General features: G+C 37.7%; 1 protein-coding gene across 6 annotated transcripts in view; it reads right to left on the bottom strand.

Moving 5' to 3' along the window:
• Positions 1 to 18,959, bottom strand: part of LOC136866897 (zinc finger protein 708) — a 169,196-nt gene that overhangs the window by 19,209 nt on the left and 131,028 nt on the right. For all 6 annotated transcript variants that reach the window (XM_067143990.2, XM_068226887.1, XM_068226889.1 and 3 more), the window contains exon 5: positions 2,000 to 2,070. In XM_067143990.2, the coding sequence (XP_067000091.2) occupies positions 2,000 to 2,070 (71 nt within the window). The remainder of the gene's footprint in view (positions 1 to 1,999; positions 2,071 to 18,959) is intronic.

Raw genomic sequence — 18,959 nt, 5'->3', positions numbered from 1 at the left:
AAATGTTTTGAGAGGGAGATATCCTAAAATGTTACTATTTGTTGTTTTAAATGAACTGGCGTGAAATTGGGAAATCAATCCACTTTCAGTCCAATTGGTTATGCAAGTACTGGTTTGAAGAATACAGGAACTCCCACTCCTGAGTATCAACCTGCTTACCAGTGAAGGCTCACGATTGGGCAAGAGGGAGTTCGTGTGTTCTTCAAACCAGTACTTCCATAACCAACTGGATTGAAAGTCGACTGATTTCTGAATTTCATGACCAGAAAGGAATATAAAATATCCACTGATAAGGAGATATTAAGAACAAACACTCACCCAAGCGATGTAAACCAATTGTGGACAATGAACAACGTTGCGATAGAAAAGGCTGCAGGCGAATTTGTGGGATCAGTTAAAAGGGTTAGTCGAAAGCCATGGATTACCAATGAAGTACTTGGGATAATGGATGAAAGGAGGAAGAACAAGAATGATACTTCAGAGGAAGAAATATCGAATGCTGTTCAATAAATTTCCAATTTCTTTGCAATCATTTAAGACAAGGCTAGGAAAACAACAGATCGGGAATCTGCAACCTGGGCGACTGCCCTAAATGCAGATCAGTAGTGACTGATTGATTTGATTGATTGACAAGAATGCATATTAAATTTACGAACCAATGATGAAAACATCAAGGAAATAAAAAGGATTTTGCACAAAGTACATGAAGGATAAAAATGGCATAGCGTTATTGAACAGTAATGAAAGTAAGTGTTATGGAGAATATTTGTGAAGGATTTGTACAGTATAAATGATCCATTTTCCTCAACATCAGCAGTATCTGAAGACAGAACTCTGGAAGAGGATCATATAATTACACAAGAATTTGAAGTTGCACCTAAATATCTAAACAACAGAAAGTGTCCTGGGTTTGATAATATTCCTGCAGAGCTAATTAAGAACAGTGGTGAAATGATAAAGTAATAGCTTTTTGATCCAACTACAAAAATTTGCAAACAATGCAAATAGCCGGAGGCCTTTTACTCATCAATCGTCACACCTGTTCAAAAGAAAACAACATCTACTGGTTGCAACAACTATAGGACAACAATTGGCACAGTTCAAGAACCTTCACCATATTATAACAGAAAACCTGCAGTGTCACACTGAAGTAAAAACACGAATAGCAACAGCAAAGCAAGACTTCAGGGTTAAAGAGTCCCTTCTATGTGAGAAAACAATCTCTCATCATATGTAAAAGAATAATGAAATCTTATATTTGGTCCGTAGTGCTGAGACCTGGACATAAAACAAAAGATATAGTAGGAGGGTAAAAGCCTTTGACATGTGGTGTTGGCATTGAATGCAAGAGATAAGTTGGGTGGAAAGCAAGACCAACACTGAGATATTGAAAATAGACAGATGTTGAGTTAGATTAGGAAAGACAACTTTCTTGGATGGGTCATAGGCTTTGACATAGTAAAGTGTTATTTAGTTCAATTTCCAGGTTGAACCGCGTTGTAGTTGTCTGTACATCACGTACAGTTTGCCGACTGTCAGTCGCCTTGACAAAGAATACTGCAATGTATTCAAAATGTCGGCAAACTGTATGTGATGTACAGACAACTACAACACGGTTCAACCCGGAAATTAAACTGAATAATTCTTCACACCGTGAAGATGGGAAACTGTTGATGGAAGTTTTGGATGGTGAAATACCAGGGAAACATCCTTGTGGAAGAGCAAGAAAGACATTGATGAAGACATTTCTTGTGAACTCATGATGCAACAGCTATGCAGAAGCAAAAAGGATCAACCCAGGTGTAAAAGACTCATCGCAGAGGCAAACAAGTCATTAGACTGAATTAAACAAAGAAGAAGAAGGGTAACCTTGTAAAGAAAGAATTTTAGTAATGAAAGTTGCCAATTCACAAAGTAAAAAAAAACAGCCACAAGTGAGCATGACAGTGAATACGTAAACAAGATATTCCATATTGTGTAGGGTTAGTGGTGTACTTACTTGTTTTCTTCTTTGATGTTTGGAGCCAGTTGATGTTCTACAAAAAATTCCTCCTTAATATCTGCAGAAGGCTAAAAGTAAGAAATAAGGAAAGAAGAATAAGGTGATGAAGTACCAAAGTATATCAATGAGAAGCAGCTGAAAACATAAGTTTCACAATTGCACAATAATATTATCATTAATATTATCCTCCAATGTAAAAATATAAGAAATGGACAGGAAGTGTTAAATCAAGTCATAAATATATAGAGGGGTGCACACATGAAAAGGAGCAGAGAAAGACAGATAGCAACAAAAAAGGACAAGGATGATCTACACATCTTCAGACAATTCTCTTTCAACTGTTCCTTCTTTGCACACCGAGTAGCAATTGTGTTCATATAATGTACTCCGTTCCCTGTCACAATATTTCACTGGTCAATTTTTTGTTCCTATCCATTGCAAAGAGGATTCTAAATGTCAAATTTCAAGCAAGCAATTAAGCAAGTAATGGGCTTCATGACGAATTACCTACGACTATTCCCGGACAGCTTTAGCTATTTCTTTTTATCCATTACTCTTCTATTCTATGACAATTTTTTCCACAGTTTCTATATACCAATACACATTATTATACTACCATGGTTTTCTTATCCTAACACACCTCTTTCCCAACAAGCAGACATACCTCTGTGTACACCACATTAAAGGAATCCCAAAAAGAACAAAGTGATACAGAGGCAGCCCTGTACTTGTACAACCAGTACGATCCCAGCCACAATCTGATAAAATCAGTTGTGTTGGAATATAACAGACTATACTCCTTCAACCTGAAGTCACTCCAGACCATAATATATGCATTGATTTTAGGATGGAAATTTAAAGAAAAAGTATTTACTACAGAATAATTTTCAGCACAGGCATAAAATATTTCTCTGTAAAATAAAATAACTGTTATCATTTAGTTCATTTTCACAATCCAAATTTCTTACTCCCTAGACCTAATAGTCAAATCTCTTTTCTTTTTCTCGCTGGCAAATAAGTTTTTCCCAAGTTTGTGGACTAGATGTTCTGAACACTTTATGCCTTCTAAATCAGATGCTACATTATAAAAATAGCTACCAACAGCTGGAACTCTAATATTTACAGCATTATTCATGTCTCCACCCTAAAATACAGTTATGCCAAAAATAATTCCACACTCCCCTAACCTCCTTGCTAGCCACTACCCCTACCGCTATTTAGGTAGCTTATCTAAGACAATGATATTATAACTAGTGTATTTCCGTACAGCCAGTGACAAATATGTACAGACCTTCACACCATATGGTACAGGGAAGTTTTAGGCTTAATGTCCTGAGTAAGAAAGTGTATCTCATGGTTCAAAAAATATGGTATATAAAGAAGAAAGTACAATTTATGATTAACAAGAACATCAGTAAAAAAATTTTAACTGAAAGTTACGGCCACTAATGTACAAAATTCACACACACAAAAATTGTACCTAAAACAATTGTAGGTCTAATGATTTCATTTTAGTTCATACTGCAGAAAAAACACACTGCAAGAAAAATATACTGAAAAACGGTAGTTGGGAAAATTTTACAGAGGATGTTTTAAATGGGAAAGTATTCAACTAAGGAAAAAAGAAAAAGTTTTAAAAAATATACTGGAAAAAAGAGTGCATAAAATTGTCAGTGAATCACCTATTATATCTAACTTCAGAGAATTTGAACAGCAATGAACTGACTTTGTACATGAAGTTTAGATTGATGATGTTTCATCAATTTATGAAACAAAGAATCTGCAGTGAAACTTTCTCGGAAGTGAATCACAATATTGTTCTAATAATAGTGGAAAGTTTGAAAGCAAATGTTATAACTCTGGCTAGTTGAATTCATGAATTTAAACATTACTAGGGAATAATGGATTATTTTGGACAATTCTTGCAGTATATTCACCAGAACAAATAACTGCTTAAAATACCCTTATTCCAATCCTTATTATTGGGTGTATTTATAAGGAATGTCTTAAAAATACATCGAGAAAGTAAGTTTTAAATTTAAAAATAACTTTACTTTTGGGTACTGGTACCTAAGGAATACTAAACAGGAAAAGAAAACATACAGAATAGGGTTTTCAAATTACCAACCACTAGCCCGTGTAGCCTGCCTCTTTGGGTTTGTCTAGTTAACTCTGATCTCTAGGGTCAAGATATCACATACATCCAGTGTCTATATGGAGCATATCGTCGTCGTGCCTCAAAATACCATTGTGTAACGAAGTTGAGGGGAGTAATAAAGGCGCCTATGATAATGATGACAATGTACCCCACACAAGTGCCTTAAACAGAATAACTTTTCCATTTTTACAATGTTCCTTTACGTTGTACTGACACAGACGGGTCTTATGGGATAGGAGTGGGAAGGAAGTGGTCATAGCTTTAATTAAGGTACAGCCCCAGAAGGGGTTCAAACCCACTATCTCCAAGATGCCAGCAAACTGCTCGAACTAATGCAAGCTGATGCTAAAAGAAAGTCAGTATATGTGGGACCTTCATCAGGATTACCTGATTCAAGAACTGGAAAAAATACAAAGAAAAGCATCTCCATTTGTTCCAGGTGATTTCTCACAAAAGAGTAGCATTACAAAAATGTTGCAAAGTTTTGGCTGGGAAGAATTGGGAGAGAGAAGACTAGCTTCTCGACTAAGTGGTATGTTGATTTACATGTTGATTCCCAGAGGGATCCTGAAATATTTCTTCCCAATGAGTAAATTTATCATACCAATATCAATGGTCCGTTATTGGACCTACGCAGTGGCCTCCATGGTGTGCAATAGCTAGTGTCTTGGTAGGTGTGCTAGGTACCAACTGATGAACCCAGCCTAGCACACGGGGGTGAAACGCTGGCAGCCAGGAATGAGTTAGCTGGAAAATTTATAATGTCCAATAACGGACTATTTATATTGGTATTATAAGTGATATGTTCCGAGCTGTCAGCAGAGAGATGGCGTGGAATGACATGAGTAGACAAATAAGTTTGAGTGGTGTATTTAAAAGTAGGAAAGATGACAATATGAAGATAAAGTTGGAATTCAAGAGGACAAATTGGGGCAAATATTTGTTTATAGGAAGGGCAGTTAGGGATTGGAATAACTTACCAAGGGAGATGTTCAAAAAAATTCTAATTTCTTTGAAATCATTTAAGAAAAAGCTACAAAAACAACAGATAGGGAATCTGTCACCTGGCCGACTGCCCTAAATGCAGATCAGTATTGATTGATTGATAAAACACAAAAACAAAATTGATTTCAATTCACATTTGCCGACAATGTGAATGTTCCTCAACATATTCACCATCACGGGATACAGGAAGCAAATTAGTAACATAGCATTCTTGCAATAACACAACGAACACTGACTGATGAACGGTATGATAACAAGAATGCGTAGACTATCCACATTAAGAAAATGAAGTACTAATTGTTTGAAGATAAACCCTCATCCAAATTAACCCCATTTTATAGTACATTGTATATTTTCATACCAATGCTCAGCAAAATATAAGAAAACACCAGTGAATTGTGCTCTATGAATCATGGTTCCAAGGTATCTGGGCACAGAGATACACCTCTGCCGTTAGAACTCCCAGGGCTCAATTCTCACCAGAGAAGAGTTTATGTTGGACCAAACAGATTTCAGTGACACTTAGGTAAATGATCAATTAACATATCCTAAGTTTAATATATTGTTGTAAAATCAAGAGCAGTTAACTGTTAATGATACCGACTGCCACTGCACAAGCATTGTACAAATCAATTTTATTTTAAAGTAACTTAATATATTTTGTACCAAAAATGAGATTTTGACACCTAAAACACAATTTCTACAAACCCATTTTCCTACTTCTTCCAGCACATCAATATATCAAAATAGTAGAGTTTCAATAATTCTGTATTCAATCAATCACTACTGATCTGAACTAAGAGCTGTGGGCTCAGACACTGCTACTGACAGTGCAGTTTTTCAAAAGGCTTGCCCCCCTCAGCTAAGCTGTTTTTAAACTCAGAAGATGGATGTTTGTACCAGATAATATCATAGCTAAGAGCTCTAGGCTAAATGCAAAAACAATGAACTTTATATTTCCTGTCTCAGCAAATACTTCCTAGTCTAATCAACTTGCTGGTAACATAAATTTTCTGCTGAGATGTAAATACTGTTGTGACCTCACTTTATACTACATTTGTTGCATTCAATTCTCTGCAGTCTGTTAAAGCACTTTGTGCTAATAGCACACACCAGCCTTTGTTGAAAGAAAAACTTGTAATTGCACCCATTTGTGTTGAGGAATGTTTAACATTTATTTCTTCCTACTTTGGAGTTATATTTGAAGAGCACTTAAGCTTCCTACTTTTGAGTCCAAGTGAGCTCCAGGTTAGATTACTAATATGGTCAGAGATTTTTACTTTCAATTCTTGTAGTGCTAAAGCCAGGAGATTCAATTAAACACACAAGTTTTTAACCTACAGTCCTTTAGTTAGCATGCTTGTCTGCTGCCCATGTAAATGAGCCCCAGGTTTGATTCATAATTGGGTCAGTGAGTTTTCTTTTCTGAGAGTTAGATGTTCGAATTACATTCAAGGTCTTCACTCTGAGAGAGAGCTATGTTCGATCTCTAGACAAGTTACGGATTTTGAATACGTCTTAACCTCTTTCATTTCTTTTTGCTAGGGGCTTTACGTCGCACCGACACAGATAGGTCTTATGGCAGCGATGGGATAGGAAAGGCCTAGGAGTTGGAAGGAAGCAGCCGTGGCCTTCATTAAGGTACAGCCCCAGCATTTGCCTGGTGTGAAAATGGGAAACCACGGAAAACCATCTTCAGGGCTGCCAATAGTGGGATTCGAACCTACTAGCTCCCGGATGCAAGCTCACAGCCGCGCGCCTCTACGCACACGGCCAACTCGCCCGGTAACCTCTTTCATTAGGCAAGTAGTGTGAACAATTTTTTTCAGACATTGTAACCTCTTCTGCATTGGTTACACAAAACAAGCACAAACACAGTAAAGGGGGAAGTTTAAGAGGAACTACACAATATCAGAAAGCACTACACACTCAGAAAAACATTAGCTGGCATTATGCGGATCTCCAACAAAACATACGTAAATATCAGTAGGGCCAACTAGTGGACAACAAACCGGGAAGATGAAAAGTGCTGGGAACCTACCAAAGGCATGGACATGGCTTAGATTACGGATTCCGAAATAAATCGCCGTGATCCCAAGATTTGAAAAAATATTATTTACAAAAGAATTTTACAAATACATTCCAAATACAATTCCAAGTTATGAACCATAAATTCTGTGATATACATAACTTAGCGGTTCTTTGATAATACTTTCGTAGCAGTGTAAATTCAAATTTCAAATCAACTATACATCTAGTTACCAATGCAGTTGTACAATGCGATTTACAATGAAGTGGAACAGCTTCTCCAAAATCTAGCGTACCTCAAGTGACACAGAACTACCAGAGGCAAACCCCAAGGCCAATAATATTAAACTACAACCTACATATTTTAGTGAAACAAGAAATGGGAATGCCGCGGACACAAACAGGTAAGCCCAGCTGAAAAGCTAAGGCGTCATAAGTAACTAATTTGGCGAATCTAGGCGAGGTTAGGGCAGACTCCTGTATGAAAAGCAAATCGGAACATTACGGAAATTCTAGCAGGAACGGATTTCAAAAGTGTTTACCCGCAGGTGTGCCATCCCGGAAAAGGGGGACGTCAACCAGATAGGCTGCTCACAGACAGACAGATAGACCAAGACCGACAGAATTCAGAATACCGAATTAATTCGAACACTGCTTAGCTCACTATATATAGGAAACTCCAGCTTTGGAGCAGCCAATCAGCGTGCACGAGTTCCCTATCGCCACCTAGACTCACCAATCACAACCCTACTTTCGGTCGCAAACTCTGACTAATATTCTAGAATACGCCTGATCGCGAATGTCGTATTTCCAGAACACTTTACAATGGCGAAAAATGAGGGTATCCTCCTGTTCAATACATCATATATTCCGTCATTAGACGGAGCAAACAAATTCAGACATGTTTCGGCTCGCTTGAGCCATCTTCAGTGAGAAAAAAAATAGGGGGGTTGGAATAATTTACATAATATAAGTTGAAAAAATGCTAAAAAACATCATGAAAGAGTAAACAAAAATCAAAAGAGAGCTTAGACGGAAAACAAAATTAGCACAAATATACAATATTTACATCAATATGCAGAGCAAAAAACTTACTGCGACAAAATTCAGTGAAACAGGTGTTAATTTGAAATAATAATTGATACTAAAAACTGCGTTAACCTAAGAAACAAGGGAATGGGAAAACAAATGATGCAGATGGAAACAAATAATAGTAGCGCATGGTGAGGTTGTGGACCTCATAGTTTACAAATTATTGGTTTAAAAATGACAAAACAGTTTGAAATTGCTGTCAAAATCATCCTAGTGGAAACCCATCACATCAAATTGGTCAGGAGGAGAGCGGGAGCAAACATTTTTGAGAGAAACCAAGCCTGAATTAACCTGCAGGCGAAAAGCCTGTGACAAGGAGAAAAAACACCATGAAATTTAAGGCTTTAGAAATAGCAGCATTCTCAATATCTTCTCAATCTAGCGGTCCCTTTCTTCATTATTGTTTCATAATGTTGGTTGGTGTTTTGCCTTATTATAGAGGGGTCGGAAGGGCCGCATATAAAAATATGAGAAGCTGTGTTAGGTAGAAGACAGATGCATAGTAAATTGTAGTAATCTAGTGGAAACCGTCAATGAAGTTCTAATCTGTAATGAAAAAAAAATGAGGTTGTATGAGAAACATGGGTTGATAAGTAAAAAGTGTGGAATGGTTGTGAAGAAAGCTTAAACTTACGGTGTGCAGTAGGTGGTTGTCCTCTCTAGTGGCCTGGCTTTCTCAAAGTAACGGTCTCGTTCGCGTGATCGAGTCTATTGTTGGTTCGGCTGTGTTTGCTAGGATGGAAGGAGCGGAGGGGGAAGGGGAGGTGCAGGGCTGGTTTGAGGAAGGGAGGGGTGTTGAGTTGGAGAGATGGAGGTGGGTTTGTTTGGCAAAATATAAGGAATGAATGTTTCAAGAGGATGTTAGTTTACTCGCTGACTTCTAAAGCTGGAATGGTGTGGCCTTCACAAAGCGATGGTCTCGGTCGCGTGATCGAGTCTATTGTTGGTTTGGCTGTGTTTGCTAGGTTGGAAGGAGCGGAAGGAGAGGGTTGTTGTGAGAAGGGGGGGGGGAGTGGTGGTGAGTCGGGGAGATGGAGGTGGGGTTTGTTTGTGTTATGGAAATTCTGACAAATGTATGGAATGAATGTTTCAAGTAGAATGTTCTTTTTCTCGCTGACTTCATTTAAATTGTGAGTGGGGTTCATAAACTGATCTAAATCGATGTGGATGCTCTCGAGAATGTTGAGCAAGGTGCCTTTTTGCTCATAATGCAAGATCTTCAGGTCTTTATCTATTGAAGTGTATTCGTGGCTGGATGCTTTATGGTGTTCGCTCATAGCTGAAAAACGATTATATTTGAGAGCGTTGCGATGTTCGACGTATCTTATGACGAAATTGCGGCCTGTTTGACCTATGTAGCTGGAATTACAGGATTGGCACTTTAATTTGTAAACTCCGGAGTTCAAATATTTGTTGTTGATGTTGCTATTGTAATTGTTGACAGTGTGTGGATTGAAAATGAGTTTGGAGTTGGTGTGGGAGGTTCTGTAAGCTATTTTGATGCTGTGTTTCTTGAAAATATTAGAAATTTGGTAAATGCTACTATTATTGAAAGTGAATGTGGAAAATTTTTCTTTTGGAGCGGAATCTTTTACTAGGGTAGTCTTGGGTCTGCTTTTGTATCTATTGATGATTCTGTTGATGAAGGTTCTATTGAAACCATTGTGTTCTGCAATGTTGTAGATGGTATTAATTTCTTTTTTGTAATTCTTGCGAGATAAAGGGATAGTTAATGCTCTGAGGACCATGCTATTATAAGCTGCTTTTTTATGTATGTCTGGGTGCACAAAGATCTGATGGATGGTATTGATGGTGTGGGTGGGTTTCCTGTATATATTGAAGGATAAAGTGTTGTTGCTGTTGCGCATAATGGTTAAGTCCAGGTAATTAAGGGCTTTATTGTTTTCTGACTCTATGGTGAATTTTATATGTGGGTCAATAGAGTTGAGAAATCCAAGTACTGTGTTACTGTTAGTAACGTGGGAGTCTAAAATAACAAAGGTGTCATCTACAAAGCGTGTCCAGTGTTGAATGCCATTGATCTTGCCAATGATGTGAGAATGTTCTAAATGATCAATGTAGATGTCTGCAAGGATTCCTGAAGCTGGTGAGCCCATGGGAAGACCTATCTGTTGGTAAATGACATTATTGAAAGTGAAGAAATTGTTGTTCAAAGTAAATTCCAGAATTCGAATAAATTCATCTATTTCGCCTATACTTAAATTGCTGAATTTGGAGAGATTGTTTTTGATCAATTGTACGGTGCTGTTAACGGGAACATTAGCGTACATGTTAGTAATATCAAAAGAATGGAGAGTGTGGTGTTTGGATAAATTAAAGTGTTTGATCTTATTGCAGAATTCTAAGGAGTTCTTTACTGATGTGTTGGCTTGAAAACGATAGTGTGACTTGAGGAATTTGTGAATGAATCGAGATGCTTCATAGGTCGGACTGTTTCTGAAATTGATAATGGGTCTTATGGGGATGTCTGTTTTATGGATCTTGGGTAGCGCTTTGGCTGTGGGAAGTTTCGGATTCATGATAATCATTTTGGATTTTTCAAGGTCATTAAACAGAAATGAAATGTTCTTGATGATGGTTTTTAGGTCTCTTTGTATTTTATTAGTTGGATCTTTTTTAGAGGTTATGAAGTTGTTGTCTGCAAAAAACGTGTGTGCTTTATTAACATAGTCACTTTTGTCCATGATTACAGTAGCATTTCCTTTGTCGGCTTTTGTTATAATTAAGTCGTTTTGTTTCACTTTTTTCTTAAGTTTGCTTACTTTAGCTACGTGCACTGTGTTGGGTTTAATGGTTTGTTGTTGATTGAGGATGGAAGATAGCTTGTGTTTGACTTCATAACGGACCTCTTCTTGTATATTTATTGGTAATTTATTAATAGCCAATTCAGATTCAGCTATGGTGGAAATTAAATTATCACGGTTAGGATTACCCCAATTATGTTTAGGTCCCTTGCTCAGCACATCAAGATCATCGGCATCAAGAATGATTTTACTTAAGTTTACTACAGGTTGGTGAAAAATCATTAGGCCTTGTGTTATTTGAGTTGTTATGTTTGCTAAGTATTGTTTTTGTTTTTGAAAGAGCATTCCATTTCTTGTCAAGTGTGTTTTGTTTCTTTAACAAAGTGAGGTTAAGTTTGTTGGAGACGTGTAATCGAAAGGACGTCCATTCGAGGGGGCAAAGGAGAGTGGAAACTTCTAAATGAGTTTCATATAGTTTGTGGTTCAGGAGAGATTTCTTTTTATGGAGAAATTTTCATTTCCTCTTTAATCCAGATTTTATCGGTTTTAAGTTGAGTCGCGCGAGTTTTTGCTGTATTTCTGAGTTTTCTTGGTAAATTTTAGAAAATTGGGGGTTACGTCATTAATCAAGCATTTTTTCAAAAAACGTTAATCTTGCCCTAATTTGGCGACCTTTATTTTGAGATTGCAATAAAGGTTAGCTTTCTTCTTTGCCTGGATGGTATTTCCATTACAAGATATTAGAATCATTCCGTATTGACGGTTTTCACTTTACAATGGCGAAAAATGAGGGTATCCTCCTGTTCAATACATCATATATTCCGTCATTAGACGGAGCAAACAAATTCAGACATGTTTCGGCTCGCTTGAGCCATCTTCAGTGAAAAAAAAATTAGGGGGGTTGGAATAATTTACATAATATAAGTTGAAATAATGCTAAAAAACATAATGAAAGAGTAAACAAAGAAAACAAAAGAGAGCTTAGACGGAAAACAAAATTAGCACAAATATACAATATTTACATCAATATGCAGAGCAAAAAACTTACTGCGACAAAATTCAGTGAAACAGGTGTTAATTTGAAATAATAATTGATACTAAAACTGCGTTAACCTAAGAAACAAGGGAATGAGAAAACAAATGATGCAGATGGAAACAGTCAGAAATATTTTCTAGAATACATTACCCACAAAACAACACGCCCTGTTCCACAATTCATGTAACTTTCTGGATCCTTCCAGGAAATATAGAACAGAATTCTACTATTTACAAAAAATGCACATGTCACCTATACTACACAGTACAGGTTAGGTCATTACGTTATATCATGCTTTACAAATAACAGTACAGGTTATGTCATAATTATGTCATAATAAATAAAACATCATATTGTACTTCACAAATGAAGTCTTTAAAAAAAAAACACTTTCCACTTGCACTCCACAGTTCACTTGTGACAGACATAAACACAAGGGTTTAGTCTCTGAGTGATATCAACAATATTGTAAGCTACTATAAGACTCTAGAGTTCAAATCTGCATAAGCTCTAAAGTTAAAATAAAAAATTCAGTGTTCCTAACAGTAAAAACCAACAGTACATTACGCATCAGCTCAGATGGTAGTGTATTTGACTCAGCAGTTGGTCAGCTTCGAGCTATAAATAAAGCATATGTATTAAGCCTTAAAAGATCTCCGTAGCCCCATTAAAACAATGTGCAACACAATCTTGTTCCAAGTTCAGCTCTGAGGGACTAGGGTCGCCTTCCAATGTTATGCCCCTATGAATAAAGTATATGTATTACTGTAAGTCTTACACCATATTCCTAGTCCTGTTAGTACAATGTGTAGCTGCCATCCTGTTTAAGATTCCAAGCTCAGCTCCCAAGACCTGAGGTTGCTCCCTGGACTATGTCTCATTAGAACAATGTATTATCGCTAACTTGTCCAGTTAGATGAAGCCAGGGATCGAACTTGAGTCTATAATGTTAAGCCTGAAGTCAAATCCTGTCTGTCAGGTTAAGCTTGCACTCTTGTCCATTGTAACATTGGCTGTTAGGTTAAACTTATACTCTTGTCCATTGTAACATTGGCTGTTAGGTTAAAATTGTACTCTTGTCCATTGTAACATTGGCTGTTAGGTTAAACTTGCACTCTTGTCCATTGTAACATTGGCTGTTAGGTTAAACTTGCACTCTTGTCCATTGTAAGATTGGCTGTTAGGTTAAACTTGTACTCTTGTCCATTGTAACATTGGCTGTTACGTTAAGCTTGTACTCTTGTCCATTGTAACATTGTCTGTTAGGTTAAGCTTATACTCTTGTCCATTGTAACATTGTCTGTTAGGTTAAACTTGTACTCTTGTCCATTTTAACAATATCTGTTAGGTTAAGCTTGTACTCTTGTCCATTGTAACATTGGCTGTTAGGTTAAACTTATACTCTTGTCCATTGTAACATTGGCTGTTAGGTTAAAATTGTACTCTTGTCCATTGTAACATTGGCTGTTAGGTAAAGCTTGTACTATTGTCCATTGTAACATTGGCTGTTAGGTTAAACTCGCAATCTTGCCCATTGTAACATTGGCTGTTAGGTTAAGCTTGTAGTCTTGTCCATTGTAACATTGGCTGTTAGGTTAAACTTGTACTCTTGCCCATTGTAACATTGGCTGTTAGGTTAAGCTTGTAGTCTTGTCCATTGTAACATTGGCTGTTAGGTTAAACTTGTACTCTTGTCCATTGTAACATTAGCTGTTAGGTTAAACTTGCACTCTTGTCCATTGTAACATTGGCCGTTAGATTAAGCTTGCACTCTTGTCCATTGTAACATTGGCTGTTAGGTAAAGCTTGTACTCTTGTCCATTGTCACATTGGCTGTTAGGTTAAACTCGCAATCTTGTCCATTGTAACATTGGCTGTTAGGTTAAACTTGTACTCTTGTCCATTGTAACATTGGCCGTTAGATTAAGCTTGCACTCTTGTCCATTGTAACATTGGCTGTTAGGTAAAGCTTGTACTCTTGTCCATTGTCACATTGGCTGTTAGGTTAAACTCGCAATCTTGTCCATTGTAACATTGGCTGTTAGGTTAAACTCACATTCTTGTCCATTGTAACATTGGCCGTTAGGTTAAACTCGCACTCTTGTCCATTGTAACATTGGCTGTTAGGTTAAACTTGTACTCTTGTCCATTGTAACATTAGCTGTTAGGTTAAACTTGCACTCTTGTCCATTGTAACATTGGCCGTTAGATTAAGCTTGCACTCTTGCCCATTGTAACATTGGCTGTTAGGTAAAGCTTGTACTCTTGTCCATTGTCACATTGGCTGTTAGGTTAAACTCGCAATCTTGTCCATTGTAACATTGGCTGTTAGGTTAAACTTGTACTCTTGTCCATCGTAACATTGGCTGTTAGGTTAAACTCGCACTCTTGTCCATTGTAACATTGGCTGTTAGGTTAAACTTGTGCTCTTGTCCATTGTAACATTGGCTGTTAGGTTAAACTCGCAATCTTGTCCATTGTAACATTGGCTGTTAGGTTAAACTCGCACTCTTGTCCATTGTAACATTGGCTGTTAGGTTAAACTCGCACTCTTGTCCATTGTAACATTGGCCGTTAGATTAAGCTTGCACTCTTGTCCATTGTAACATTGGCTGTTAGGTTAAACTCGCACTCTTGTCCATTGTAACATTGGCTGTAAGGTTAAACTCGCACTCTTGTCCATTGTAACATTGGCTGTTAGGTTAAACTCACATTCTTGTCCATAATAGCACTGACTGTTAGGTTATGTTTACACTCTTGGGCATCGAACTTGGTTCTGTAAGGTTAAGCTATGGGTCGAACCTGAGGCGTGAGAGATTACGAAGTTAAGGGCACACTCTTAGCCAGCAGTCTGCATTTAAACAGTGCACACTGTGACGTAGGAGCCTGTTCAGGAGCCACCAATGGACCTGTGGCAGTAGAACTGTCCAAAGTAACTAATGACAGGAGTTCGGAGATCTTTTGATGAATCCAGTGGTCATCTTACCAAGTTTCATTATACCTACATGACAGCAGGATTGATCATTCTACCAGACCCCACTGCAAATGCTCTGGTCCACCCCAACAGTTTCTTGTTACATGAATCCCTACAATATTTATATTTTTACCGACAAACATATGTTTTATGCAACAACAGGATACGGGATGGCTAGGACTGAGAAGGAAGTAGCCGTATCCTTAATTAAAGTACAGCCCCAGCTTTAGCCAGGTGCGAAAATTGGAAACAATGGAAAAACATCTTCAACACTGCCGGCAGTGGGGTTCAAACCAACTATCACCCGTATGCAAGCTCAGAGATGTGTGCCCCTAACCGCACAGCCAATTCGCTCAGCGAGTCACTACAAGATCGACTGCAAGGATGCGATGTCTCCCGACACTATTTCAACCCATGACAAAGCTTCAAGAAAAAAGTAACACAAGATTCACACTGATGTCTTAACAAGCCTACATGCCACTTCCTGAAATGTATCACTAGTAGCAATGATACCTGGCAGCTAACATTGCAAAGATTCTTCGAACTGTTGTATGGTATGCAGCAGAGGGTCTTGTTGTCACAGTATCCAGTGGACAACCTTGGAACTATTTGAACTATTACTTAGGATACCCAAAAAGCTTATTAACACTAATACCACATTTTTGGATAAATAAAGCACCTGTTTGACAAAAAAATACAGGTAAAAACTTTGGATGAGTAAATTATCCATGTAATGCATATATTTGAAACACTATTTACAATTTATTTACATTTAAAAGATACGTCAAATGGAACATGTACACAATTGCTTCAACTCATTTGCAGTTATCATCATCTGGCATAAAATTATCGCCCGCGCTTCTTTCTGAAAAGATAATAAGGTACATCATGTACCGTACGTTGGACATGTGGATTTGAAGTACCGACACAGGAAAATATATTTCTCGTATGAGCTGACAATTGGACCTGAAGTGAAATAAATAGGAGCTAATAAAAGTACACTTCATTTAAGTAATAATGACATATAAGCAAAACCTTTCCTTTTAGTTTGAGTTTGAGTCTTTGAGTTTAACACCAGCACTGCAGGAAGAATTGTTGCAACTGCTATCACTGCTCACATCTCTTTGTATTATGTACTCACTCCCATCTAACGAATATGAGATTCATGTTTTCTTGAAGCACTTTTCAATCATCTTCGAAGAAATCATGTCCAAAGAGAGTTTCATAGGTGGCTTCCGAATCTTCCCACTTGGAGTAAGTTTGTACACACTTTCCACCATCCAGCACTGATAAGTTTTCGCACATAGTCCTTGAATGGCTTATTTGTCAAAACGTCCAAGGGTTGAAGTCATGGTTTCCAATAATATTTTAGTGCCTTCCATCAAGTGGCCACAAAAACTACATAACACAAGAAGGGCTGCTCATGGAAGCAGGGACCCAGCTCGAACTCCCTAAACTGCTCTATCTTATCTTGTACGACTGACATATCGATCCACCCTGTTTTTCCTGGATACGAATGTGGATCACTCGCAGAAATTTCACTTAACGCATAGTTCATCTCAAGCCTCTCTTACAACAAACATAAGAGTACATCGATGTTTTTCACTTTCGGTAGTAGGTACGATAACACTCGTTGTTCCTTACTTATCGATTGTTCGGCTTGGTGGCATGTTGAAAGTTACTGGCGTCTGATCTGCGTTTCCTATTTGGAAGAGCAAATATTCCTTCGCTTGATGCTTCTCAACCACATGGCAATGAAAATCAATTACTTTCTGGTTGAAATCATTTGGCATTTTTTGGCATAATGTTGTTCATTAAAGAGAAAGACCATTTCTCTTCAATAAATTCAGTATACAGCCTCGAATAATCTTAAAATCTGAGATATTGATTCCATGTGCAACAGCTATCTCGTCCCTTAAAATAGAGCACATTGTGATAAATGGCATGTCCATCCTTGCATATCTAAATAATATATTTAAGCAGGTCCTTCTATACTTGCAGAAACTTGCCACTCTTTGGTCCGCAAAATGCTTTGTGAGACTTGATGGTCGGTTGAAGTGCACTTTTCTGTTTCCTCGAATATATTTTAGTTATTCATGTTAACGGTGATTATGATGATTGCTCTAATACATTACATCACTTATTTAAATTTAAGCCTAGATTCATATCTTTTTTATCTTATACTTTAATCATCTATTTAGAGTCACCATCCGTGACTCTGGTACTTCAGTGATTCACTTCAGACTGCAGCCCCCTCTCTTCGAGGTCTTTCTGTGAGGTCATCGGCAACTTGCCTTCTTATTGGCTGTGAATGATGTAATGTATTATTCCTTCTTTTGCACTGTTATTTACTTTTTCTATTATTTATTATTGAGTTTCTGTTCTTTTAAGGCTTACACAAGATTTTTCCCATTATTTATTATTGTTCTGTAATTTAAGTACCAACATAGTTGGGGATGAGTGGGATCTGGTATATGCAGCACGGGTGAGGTTTAAGGAAGCGGAGATTGTTACCAGTGGAATTCTGTGTAGAAGGGATACTGCCTGGAGGGTGATTGGAGATTTAAATGAGACTATGGAGTGGGTATGTGGGAAACTGGGAGAGAGATTTCTAGATCCTAATGGGTGGGTAGGAGATAGGGATCTGCGCTCAGATGGCCTTCACTTAAACCGCAGTGGTACATGTAAGTTAGGAAATTTGTTTAGAAGGTTTATAGGGAGGTACATTCAGAGAAATGGGGTGGCCTAGGGAGTGGTGTTAAGGGAACAGGGAACTGGAATTCAAGTGGGGATGACATAAAACTGTTAGTGCTCAACTGTAGAAGTATTGTAAAGAAAGGAATATAATTATGCAATTTAAAAGATATATACTTCAAGGGTTATGAATTTCATTTTGTTGGTCCGTACTGAACTGAGAATAACATATGAATAGTAACACAGTAAGGTTTCCACCTATTCAGTACTAATATGTATTTACAATGTTATAAATTACATGGAACTAGTTTCGACCCGCCTAGGGGTCATCATCAGCCATATTAAAGCGTACATAATTATTTTGTCGTATCCTAAAAACATGTTATTTTTAACTGTAATAATCGTATGGATTTTATATTATGAAGTTTGGTAATGAGATGAGAAATGTTAGTATGGTACAGGTGAGTAGTAAATAATAATATGTACAAACAAGTTTGGAACAAAGTACTAGTGGGGTGCTTAGAGTTGTAAAATATAACCTCGTGGATGTCAGTAGTCCTCGTACTAAAGAAACAATGTAAAATGACACATATAAACATATATACAAGTATGTACAAAGTCTGGAGAGTAAAGAGTGATACTCTTTTAATGTTGAGTTGGCTTGACACTGATCACTTAAGCGGAGAAATTAGGTATTTGGTGTATTAAAGCTGTGTTGGTCAGTTGCGTTGTTGGTTGTTGGACGTGAAGTTGTTGTTTTTGAATTTGTGGTTGAGAAGAAGGTGGAAACTGCGCGTGGATGTATTGATTCTCAGTTCTTAGCGGAAACCAAATTGGACCTGTTTAAATGGAGAAAGTCAGTAAAAACAAAAATGGAGATAGGAAAAGGTTAACATAAAGTGAAAGGACGCTTACCTCGCGCTGCGGTGTGTGTAGTATAGCTGATGGTGTGCGATTGGTGGCGGGGAGAGAAGTGTGGGCAGAGAGGAGGGCAGGCGCGTGCGGGTTAGGAGGGGGTTAGGAAGAGTGGGGGTGGCTTGGGGTGAGGTGGGGGTGGGGAGCTTTTAAGGCGGGGCTGAAGGGTGCGGGAAAAAGGGTAATTGTCTCGGAAAAGTACCTTTGATTAGACTTAGGATTGAGTTTTGGTTGGCTGCATTATTGTTTCTGAGGAAAGTGATGAATAGATCGAAGAGTATGTTGGGTTT

The sequence above is a fragment of the Anabrus simplex genome, chromosome 3 (assembly GCF_040414725.1).
Source record: "Anabrus simplex isolate iqAnaSimp1 chromosome 3, ASM4041472v1, whole genome shotgun sequence".
Taxonomy (NCBI): Eukaryota; Metazoa; Arthropoda; class Insecta; order Orthoptera; family Tettigoniidae; genus Anabrus; species Anabrus simplex.
Note: the sequence above shows the minus strand (reverse complement) of the source record. Positions and strands in the feature narration are given on the sequence as shown.